General features: G+C 37.3%; 1 protein-coding gene across 2 annotated transcripts in view; it reads right to left on the reverse strand.

Annotated features, from left to right (window-relative positions):
* Positions 1-594: 594 nt before the first annotated feature.
* Positions 595-12,093, reverse strand: part of LOC149181333 (xylan glycosyltransferase MUCI21-like) — a 168,083-nt gene continuing 156,584 nt past the window's right edge. For both annotated transcript variants that reach the window (XM_089416575.1, XM_089416577.1), the window contains one exon: positions 595-2,019. In XM_089416575.1, coding sequence (XP_089272701.1) covers positions 770-2,019 — 1,250 coding nt within the window. In that variant the 3' untranslated portion in view covers positions 595-769. The remainder of the gene's footprint in view (positions 2,020-12,093) is intronic.

Consider the following 12,093-nt stretch of genomic DNA (forward strand, 5'->3'; position numbering starts at 1 on the left):
ACTCATTTAAGCACAAAAATAGTGAACAAAGAAGCTACAATGTAAAGGGAATTAGCTTACACAATAATTATCAAATATGTTACTACAAGGGAATACACATTACTTTATCAAGAAAATACCCTAAAATGAATTTCAATTACAAAAAAATGAATGCATGGACTTATACAAGGCTTTGTCTATGCCAAAATTTCTTCAAAAAATTCAATTATGGGAGTGTTTAATTGATTAATTAATTTGTTTTTTTTTTTTATGTCAGAAATGGATTCGACACCATCAAGAACCCCTAGGACACCAAAAATCCTAAAACTTAACAACTAGAAAGGAAATTGTGATTTGTTTAGACAACCTGCGTTTACAACATGCTATGGAGTGTGAATATGTAATGCTTGGAATATATTTATGAAATTAAATTCTATATCCATGACTTATTTATTGCATTGGGTTCTAAATCAATATATTGAAAATCTTGCTTGAAGTAAATTTCATTGGGTTAGCCGCTGCAAGCCTTTGATCCAACTCTAGAATTGATAAATTTAATTAAATTTATTTAGTTATAAAATTATTGATGTAATAAGAATTTCAAATTTATGTCACAAGAACTAAGCTGTCTTCCCATATTTTTTTAGCATGAGAGGAGGCCCAATTTTTAACAAAGACATATCTATCACACGTATGCACATGGATACAATTAAGTTGCATTGGAAAAAGATATTGGGTTGAAAAATACCAATGTCCTGTAAAAAGGGTTTATCAGGGATCCAAATATAAATCAGACTTTTACAAATTTCCCATTGCTAATTTGTTCGCTGGAGCTTGAATTACTTCTGGAGTGAATAAGGTCCAGTGCTTTATTGAAGATCCTCTGTAAGCGAGGCAAATGCAATTTCACATTCTGATTGTCCAGGTACACCTTCTTCGTTGCCTCCCACCCTTTAGAGTTCACCGACTTTGGATCCCTCAGGTACGGATGATCCTTGGGATACTCATCATAGAGCGAGCTTTCCTGCGGCAGGATTTGGTACTCAAGGTATTCGATTGTATCCATCTTCATGGCTGGCCTTCTGAAGAAAGTACGAGAAGCCCATCCTATTCCCAGAGGGACCACCTGTACGAACACAGCCCCCGGCGGAAGAAACAGAAAATGTGTCAATGCCGCGCCATGAATTCCCATGAGAACATCGCAGGAATTGATAATTGTGTACATTTCTTTCATCGGGGTGTTCACATTTGGCGAAAGAACTATGACTCTGAAGCCCACTTTCTCAGCCACTTCAACAATTTCTCTCTGGTTCAGAAAAACTCTGGATCTCTTGCGGGCAATCAGGACGAGCTTAGGCCTCGGCGATTTGAATAATGAATTTTGGGAAATCGATCTCTTATTGCCATCTTCGAAAGCCCTGCTGAGCATTTTCTGGAAATCCGTTATTGTGTGTTTATATGGAGTGAGCGCGGGATTCACCCAGAGATCCTCGTGAAAGCGCAGGCCTACGATGGCCTCCGGGAAGCAATGGGTTTCGGTATTTATCTCTTTTCTGAAGTCGAGGATATCGTAAGACGAGAGCTGCCTTATGATGTCCCCGAATTTTCGAGTCCACCAGGGCTTGTGATTCAATATAATGAAAACGACTTGGCCTTTGAGATGGTAGGAGGCTATAAAAAGAGGGACAATTACATCTGTAAAGTCGTGGAAAAGGTTGCCTGTGTAGCCCCCTGTGGAGAACACCAGCGCTGGGACGGAATGGGTTACTTGGCACTGCGGGGCGTGTGTGGGATCCGTTAATCTTTCCAGCGATAGTTCGTCCACCGAAGCCATTGTGATATTGTCCCATTTTCGTGTATATGGTTTGATTTTGAATTTCTGTTCCTGCTGCCCCTGGTGTCCCGATCCCGGCGTTCCAGAGACGAGGAAGAGGGTGGAAGAGGCGGGGTGAGTTCTGATATCGCCTTTCATGATGCATACGTCTGTTCTGTATGAGGATTTGTCGCAGATTAAGGTGCTTTCCCTAGATCGAGTTTCATCTGCATTGGCAGGGACAACCCAATTCGATCAGATTTATATTAGGCCATCGTCCAGAGTTATCAATAAAAAAAAGGCAAATCTTATAAATACCTGCAACATGTGAAACTGCATGCTGTAAAAAAAACATAAGAACCATTTCAATTTCATACAAATATAAGAACCATTTTCAACCAACTTTATACAATTTCATATAAATATTTAAAAATAAAAATCAATTACATTAGAATCATAATGAAATGAAAATTATATATTTTAAAAGTGAATAATATTTATCCTAAAATATAATAATCAAATAGAATAATTGAAATTTATTTTAATTCCATATAATGATGATGGTGGTGGTGGTGGTGGTTAATGTTTATTAAGATTAATATGGTTTATTAGTGATTAACTAAGAATTTTTAATATTTTATTTTTATGATAAAAAGTGGGAGAGAAGTTTTCTGAGATCACTATAGTTTTGCTGACTTAACAAGTCAAGAATGTTGGTAATGTGGCAAATGTTTTGAAAAGGAGAACGAATGTGACTAAGGGTCGAACAATGCAAGAGAAAGTGGGACAATTTTTTTCTACACAAGGTGTTTTAGGAATAGACCAACCCCTGATTTCACTCAGAAGATCATGAGAATTAGTTCATATCTTTGCAATGTTCATTTTCTTCTTAGTACTGGTCATAGTAGAAAGATAATTCTGTTTAGCAAGAGTGAGATTAATGACCTCCTTATAATACCTTAACTTCAAATATTCCTTTGCAAATATGATAAATCCAAATTTATAATAAATCTATATTGGTTCTCATATATACATCATATGATTAAAAAGTAAGGGAATGACATGTTTTCATACATACAACATTAAATATTTTAAGTGATTATTTATTTATTTTTTCTTTTTCTTATTTTTAATTTTAATTTAATTTTACTTATTTTACACATATATCTTAAGTTAAGTTTGAAATATTTTATTCATAAACGAAATTTAAATATTTTATTTATAACTAATATTGAGATATTTTATTTAATATTTATTTTAATTTTTTTGGGTTATCGTTATTTTTATAAATACAATGTGTTAACTTCATGTTTAGAAAGATATATATCTATTTTATACTTAGCATCAATTTTTTGTTAGCTTAACCCATGTAGATTTGAACCTTAAATATTATTGTTTACATAATGCTTCATATTGCATTCCATAAGCTTATACTTAGCAACAAATTATTGAAATGCTTTAAATATAGTTTATTTATTTATATTTTAAATGACTTTTATCATATAAATATTTAATTGATATTGAAAGTTTTAAGTAAAGTGAAAATCAAAATATTTTCTTTATAAATAACACTAAAATAATTTTGTTATCCATATATTTTTTTTAAATGTCAATTACATACAATAAATTATACATCATTCTTTGATGGATTTAAAAACAACTTTTCTTTCTATATATTTTTTTCACTTTTAATTACTTTTGATATATAAATTCAATTTTAAAATATTTTATTTATAATTAATATTAAAATATATTTATTTTAAATGACATGTCAATTTCATATTTAACCTGGATGGAATTATATATCTCTTTATTATAATTGGAACAAACTCACAACCAATGAGTGAAAATTTTCTGTACCTCATATCAACTGCGTTTGTTTTTTAACCATTGACGTTAACACTATTAGACATATCAAGCAGTATTGCTCTAAAACTTAATGATGTGGACATTATAGGCAGAATGCTCCACACTCATTGAAATTATTGTAAACGACAAAAGGCGATATCATTTTGGATAGGGAAGCAAGGAAACATAATCACTGACTTGAAGAAACTATATTTCACATTTATTTTTTGAGCGATTAAAAAAAATAATTTTCAATTTATCAAAATGCAACAAAACAACTAAATATAAAATATAGGGAAAATAATTTTTAATAATAATAAAATATATAGTAAAATAAATAAAAATTTTCCATCAGTGTTATTGAATGGCACACCAATCTTAAATTCACTGGATTTTTTTAGTTTTTAGCATGTCTCCTCTCTTAGCATAGGTACAACCACCCCACCCTCTTGCGGTTTGATCCTAGGTCGCCTTTCTAAAGAGGCCCATGCATGTCTCCTCCCTCTAGCATAGGCACAACCACCTCCTTGAGGTTTCATGGTTTGATCCTAGGTCGCCTTGCTAAAAAGACCCATCCTCAAGAGGTTATGCTATGAGACCTGACACCGTTAGTGAATATTAATTATAAAAAAAATAACAAAAAACACTTTCAACGACTATCACATTTAAGTGAAAATAAATGTCAATTTCATTTCAATTCTTAAAAAATGAATATTAGTTATTATTATTATCCACTTTTAATAACAAAAAACACTTTCAACCACTATCACATTTAAGTGAAAATAAATGTCAATTTCATTTCAATTCTTAAAAAATGAATATTAGTTATTATTATTATCCACTTTTAAGGTCACGACCAAGCTAGACACCAAATTGGTGTATGAGACCCCCTTGATAGTGGGACAAGAGACCCACCCCCTTGTTTGTGGGACAAGAGACCCACCTCCCCATCTCCGTCCAATGATTGAACTGATAAGTCTACCAAGATATACAAATACTCTTAACTATTAGACCCACTCAAGATGTATGCCATTTAAAAAAAATAACAATAATAACAAAACAACTAAATAATAATTAAAAATAAATAATTATTCAATTAAAAATCATTTTTAACAATTATCCATTTAATTATATCATTAATAATATATCTATAAACTAATAATTAAAAAATCCAAATAAATAAAAAACAAAAACTACTTAGAATAATACCAACCAAATGTGTAATAACATAGAGCATAATAATAAGTTAAAAATAAAAAACCCAAAATCAATTCATATCAATCTTCATTATGAATTATGAATTATAAAATAAAACAATCACATACAACGGAGAAAAACCCATTTTAACCATTTTAAAATTTATAATAAAAATAAAAACTATTTACTAAGTTAGTGATTGCAAATTTTTAATAAATATGGAAATTTATTTATTCAAAAACTAATTATTCTTATTATATATTTTAATAATAAATATAGAGAAATTAAAAAACAATTTTAAACCATTATTCAATCACTCTGAAAAAAGCCTACTTTTATATTAACATTCAAAATTTAAATTCTAATAACAAACAAACATACCACTTTCACTGATATGTTTTAAATGTTAATAACAAAATACCTACGCGTAAAGCAGTTAAAGTTCAATAACAAAGTCCAAAAATATAACCCCTCAAAATCAACACAAACACCCCATAACAAAACAAAATAAACCATTAACATCCAATACAAATAATAATGCAAACAACCAAATAAAAAATACAATTATAAAAATAGAAAACATTTTTAAATTAGGTTTACCATCAACATCCAATAGAAATAATAATGCAAACAACCAAATAAAAAATACAATTATAAAAATAGAAAACATATTTAAATTAGGTTTACCATCAACATCCAATAGAAATAATAATGCAAACCACCAAATAAAAGATACAATTATAAAAATGGGAAACATTTTTAAATTTAAAACCTATTTTTTTATTTTTACAAATAACAAAGGAAAACTTCCACAATCACTGGAAAGTGTTTTGCTACGTAGACACCCTTTTTGACGAATCAAACTTGAAAATAATTTTGATTTTTTAAAAATGATTGGAAATTGTTTTTCTATGTAAACACTTTTTGTTTTCACATATGTAACTTGAGAATTTTGATTTTTTTTCAATTATGTAAAAAAAATACTTTAAAATATAAAGTAAATATTTTATTTTTATATTGTTAGATTGGATGCTTCTGTGATTCATAATATAATGATTAAGATTTTTTGAAAAATGACATGGAGAATTATTGGTGAACGTGTTTGGAACTTCAATCTAGGTTCATCATGACCACCCGAATTTTCATATTATTTACTTTAATATAAAATGAATTATTAGTCTTAAGGGATAGCTTAGTTGGTGGAGTTCTTGTTGTTATGTTAGGGTCCCACCCTAACCCCCTTATTTATGTAGTGGGATCGAGTCATAGTAAAGAGTCAATAAAGCCCATATTAATAATTGTAAGTGGTTAACCCGCAATTAATGACGGGACCATAGTTAGTTGCAAATGGGCCATGGTATTAGATAGATGGTATTAATAAAACCCATGGTATTGATTCATGGTATTGCATGTATGAGTCATATATAAAGGATAGAGACTCCCTGCGAGGAGCATCGTGTCTTATTTCTGTATCGAGCTCTGCTCTATTGGAGGTTGCCCCCTCGAAGAGGCCAGTGAACATTGCTTTCTGAATAATAAAATATTTGTTGTTGTCTCTCACTATTCTATGTTCTGGGTATCTTTCTTCGCATATTCTGTATTTGGGTATCTTTTGCAGGTTAAGAGCATAACAAGTGGTATCAGAGCACTTTCCAGGGCTGGTGGGATCTCCATTTCTTAGCAAAAAAAAATTTTTGGCTAGAGACGTGTTCCGGCGTCTTTAAACCACGGGATCTGTCATTGAGCGCATAAACTTGCGGATTTGGGGAGGCATGCACGCAGGAAATACAAGAGGTGGTCACGCTTGTTGGACTCCCTTGTAACCCCTGTGGGTACCCCTTCGAGTAGTAGCACATTAGACAGAACCGCGTACAGACTGTCTTCCAAGTACCTTCTGGGTATATCGGAAGCCCCTTAGCTCCTCTGCAACCTCACCATAGATAAACCGTCGGCCGTCTTGCTGCTACAGTACACCGAGAATAGCACTCGGAGAGATTACTCGTCTATACGATAGGGTAGTCGGGTTGTACGGCTAAGGGTACAGTTGATCCTCCTTAGTTAGAGCCCTGAAACATTGGGCCGAGTACTACTGTCAAACCCTTATGTATATTGCGATCTGTAGCACCTGACACTCCTCGAGACCATAGTTCCCTTTTCTATCTGGGGATCACGCATCATCTCTGCCAGATCCGCTCACGCAAAGGGGTGCAGCAGCAGCAGACATCAGTCCCGCAGTTCCGAGTTAGCAGACCAGCCATTCTGATCTATTAGATCCATCAGATCTGCGAAAGCAATCTGTTCCGCCGCTCAGAGCTATCCGATCCGCCATTCAGATCTCTCAGATCCACCTGATCTGAGTAGTTGTGTGGGGTTCCTATACCGGGGCATGATTTTCGCAGGACTTTTGGTAGCATTGACATTTTGAGGATTCGGCTACTGCAGTATTCCTCAGGAAGGAGCAAAACTCCGTTGGGAGTTTTCAAAAAAAAAAAAAGAATCAGGACGACGAGCTGAGCACGGTGGTACCATTCAATTCTTAGTGAAAAAAAAAAATATTTGGGCGGTCCCAATTTTCAAGAACATTAGGTCGGTGCATGGTAGAAACTAGAGCTCAAGCTATGGCCAATGAGAGGATGGACAAACTTGAAGAATCCTTGCAATCCCTCCAAATTCAGCTTGACCGACTAACTAGCATGATCCCGAGCATAATCCCGAAGGGCAAGGAGGAAGCCCATGAGAAGGCGTATATTGGGAATGGACACAGTGAGGGTGAGTCTAGCCACTCTCTTCACCTCGGGGGCCCCCACCAAAAATCCCGACCGCGACCTCCCAAGTTGGATATGCATAAATTTGATGGTTCTCACCCGGCAGCATGAATAGCACAAATGGAGCAGTATTTCAATCTGAATAACATCTTAGATAATGAGACTCAGCTTATGGTGGGGAGCATGTACTTGGACAATGAAAGGTGGCAATGGTGGGAATGGCATCAACGTTGCAATGGACCTTTTATGACTTGGACCTCCTTCAAAAAAGCTCTTACAAAACGCTTTGACCAGGATTCTTCTTTTTTGGGTCGTCTTACTAAGCTCCGACAGACTGGCACAGTGGATGAATATATTACAGCCTTTGAAGCCTTAGCCTTCCGCACTAGGGGTCTCTCAGATGTGTTCGACACAGAATGTTTTATCAGCGGTCTTAAAGAAGCCATAAAAGCCCACGTCTTACTGCACCACCCTCCCACATGGACGGAGGCTTGTAAAGTAGCTCGTAACATGAAACGTGCATTAGCAGCCCAGTACAGTCGCTCAAATTTCACCGCTAAGGGTCGTCCCCCACAAGCTCACAGCACAACTTAAACACTTAAGGTTCAAAAGGTGTCACTTGCAGAAATGGCCGAAAGAAGAAAGCAAGGATTATGTTACTACTATGATGAAAAATACTCCCCAGGTCATAAATGCAAGGAGCCCAATTTTTTTTCAAATTGATGCCACTGATTACAGCTCATCGGAGGAAGATCCACCACTGGAGGAACATGAGGTGGTAGAAGAGGACAACCAAAAGGACAATGTCCTTGACGAACCAGTTATTTCGCTGCATGCTTTGGCAGGGATTTCTTCACCTCAAACTCTCAAAATCAGAGGTTTTATTAAACATCGCCCAGTAGTAGTCTTGATTGATAGTGGAAGTACACATAATTTCATCCTTCAAAAAGTCGCGAAAGCAGTGCATTGTTTTGTACGAGCAGTTTCTAACTTCCAAGTCCAAATTGCGGATGGGGGCACAATGAAATGTGAAGGCCGCTGTGAAAATGTCAAACTTCAAATGGGGGATTATCAGTTGAAGACCCACATGTTTGCCATACACATGGGAGGGTGCGACATTGTCCTCAGTGCTGAATGGCTTCACACTCTTGGGCCAATCACAATGGATTTCCAGGAGTTATATATGAGTTTTAAGCTGAACAACTCCACAAACACCCTCCATGGACTCCAGGCGAGAGCTCCCTCTATCATCAGCTCGCATAGGATGGAAAAATTGCTAAAAAAGGTCCATCATGGAGTTATAGCTCAATTTAATGCCATCCAGGTAGTCGAAACCAAGTCTCTGCCGATTCATCCTGAGATGCAATAGATTTTAAATAACCATCTGCCGTCTTTGACAAGCCTCATGAGCTTCCACCCTCGAGAGGGGAACATGATCATAGCATCACCTTGGTTCCAGGGGCCCAACCCCCAAATGTGCGCCCATACAGATATCCGTTCACCCAAAAGAATGAAATAGAAAAAATAATCAAGGAACTTTTGGAAGCAGGTGTCATTCGTCCCAGTATTAGTCCTTATTCATCACTGGTGGTCATGGTGCTTAAGAAAGATGGGGAGTGGTGGATGTGTCCAGACTTCAGGGCCCTCAATAAGTTGATAGTCAAAGATAAATTTCCCATCCCGGTGGTTGATGATTTGCTAGATGAACTCAATGGGGCTCAATTCTTCACTAAGCTGGATCTTCGCTCAGGCTACCACCAAATTCGCATGAAGGAAGTCGACATTCCAAAGACTGCTTTCCGAACTCATGAAGGCCATTATGAGTTCTTGGTCATGCCATTCGGTCATTGTAATGCCCCATCTACTTTTCAGAGCCTTATGAACCACCTTCTCAAACCATATCTCAAGAAATGTGTCCTTGTCTTCTTCGATGACATCCTTATCTATAGTTGCACTTGGGCCACAGATCTTTAGCATGTAGATCTACTCTTGCAACTGCTCTGCAAGCATAAATTATTTGTCAAGATGTCCAAGTGTTTTTTTGGCATGGAAGAAGTTGAGTATTTGGGCCACATTGTGGGGCATGAAGGTGTCAAGGTGGACCCCAAAAAGATCCAGGCAATGCAGGATTGGCCTCAACCTAAGACCTTGAAGAGCTTGAGAGGATTTTTGGGTCTCACAGGCTATTATCGCAAATTTGTCAGCAATTATGGTCGCATAGCGAAGCCCCTCACTCAACTCCTGAAGAAAAATTCATTCTTCTAGAATGAGGACGCACAACAGGCATTTACAACTCTCAAAAATGTCATGTGTTCCACTCCAGTCTTAGCACTACTTGACTTCACCAAATCTTTTGTCATTGAATGTGATGCTTCGGGTACGGGTATTGGGGCGGTCTTAATGCAGGAAGGGCGACCTTTGGCCTTCACAAGCCAACAACTAAGTGGGAATAATATGGGCCAATCTACCTATGAGAAGGAAATGATGGCCATTTTACATGCAGTAGAGAGCTGGCGACGTTTCCAAATCCGCACAGACCATCACAGTCTTAAATATTTTTTGGAGCAACGCCTATCCTCCCCACAACAAAATAAATGGCTCGCCAAAATGCTGGGATATGATTATGAGATCATTTACAAGAAAGGGCAAGAAAATAGTGTAGCAGATGCAATATCTTGCCAATTTGAGGAGGGAAGTACCCTGCTAGCAATTTCCCTTCCCATTCCAGAATGGATTGAAGAAGCTCGCAGGGAATGGTTTTCACATCCTGGGCTCTCCCAACTCATTCTCAATTGAAGGCGGATCCAAAGTCCACTAAGGGCTACTCGTGGCAGGATGAGATTCTTCGCTACAGGGACAAAGTCGTAATATCACCAACATCCACCCTCAAAAGTTGCATTTTGGCAAAATTGCACTCATCCCCCTTTGCAGGACATTCAGGCTTTCAGAAGACGTATGCTCGCACCAGAAGATCATTTTTTTGGATAGGCATAAAAAAGGACATCCTCACTTTTGTAGCAGAATGCGATGTCTGTCAACGCCACAAAGGGGAGACTGTCAAAGCACCAGGCACATTACAACCGTTGCCCATCCTGGCAGCAATATGGACGGAGGTTTCTATGGATTTCATTACAGGTCTTCCAAAGTCAGGAAACAAGTCAGACATCATGGTGGTTGTGGACAGACTTTCGAAGTATGCTCATTTCTGCGCCCTACCCCACCCATTTACACCGACTTTGGTCGCTCAATCTTTCATGGATCAGATCTTCAAATTGCATGGTATGCCCACTTTTATTGTGTCCGATCGCGACCCGATCTTCACCAGTAATTTTTGGCAGGAACTCTTCAGGCTAGAAGGCACCCAACTAAAACTCAGTACTTCTTATTATCCACAAACGGAAGCCGTCAACAAATGTTTGGAAACCTACCTTAGGTGTTTCACTTCAGAAAAGCAACATCTTTGGGTATAATGGTTACCTCTGGCTGAATGGTGGTATAACACCAACTATCATGCCACCACCAAAATGACTCCCTATGAAGCAGTATATGGTCAACTCCCTCCTTCCCCTACTTCTTATATCAAGGGGGGCTCAAAGGTACAAGCAGTGGATCAACTCCTACAAAACCGCGCAACCATGCTTGCCCATCTTAGAGAGAATCTTCATCAAGCTCAAAACCACATGAAGCAACAGGTAGACCAGCATCGCTCAGAGTGCCGATTTCAAGAAGGGGATTAGGTCTTTTTGAGGCTGCAACCATATAAGCAAACATCATTCAAAGACAAGGGTTGTCAGAAACTATCTCCAAAATTCTACGGACCATATCAAGTACTTCAGCGCATTGGAGAAGTAGCCTACAAGTTGGCTTTTCCGCCTACTGCAAAAATCCATCCAGTTTTCCATGTCTCATGCCTCAAGAAAGTGATTGGGAACAATTGCAGAATTCAAACCAGTCTACCTGAGTTGGACGAGGAAGGGTCAATCTTGCTCCAACCTGAACAGGTCCTAGACACACGAGAAAGGCATCTGTGTGGCCGCATGATTAGGGAAGTTCTCGTCAAGTGGAAAGACACCTCCCCGGAAGATGCAACTTGGGAACCAACCACTATTCTTCAGCAGTTTCCGCAGCTTCAGCCTTGAGGAAAAGGCTATTCTTAAGGGGGAGGGCATGTTAGGGTCCCACCCTAACCCGCTTATTTATGTAGTGGGATCGAGTCATAATAAAGAGTCAATAAAGCCCATATTAATAATTGTAAGTGGTTAACCCGCAATTAATGACGAGACCACAGTTAGTTGCAAATGGGCCATGGTATTAGATAGATGGTATTAATAAAACCCATGGTATTGATCCATGGTATTGCATGTATGAGTCATATGTAAAGGATAGAGACTCCCTGCAAGGAGCATCGTGTCTTATTTTTGTATCGAGATCTGCTCTATTGGAGGTTGCCCCCTCGAAGAGGCCAATGAACATTGCTTTCTGAATAATGAA

This window comes from Pinus tabuliformis, chromosome 3_2 (genome assembly GCF_031772625.1).
Source record: "Pinus tabuliformis cultivar Carrire ecotype Pingquan chromosome 3_2, CPIR1, whole genome shotgun sequence".
In the NCBI taxonomy this organism is placed as follows: Eukaryota; Viridiplantae; Streptophyta; class Pinopsida; order Pinales; family Pinaceae; genus Pinus; species Pinus tabuliformis.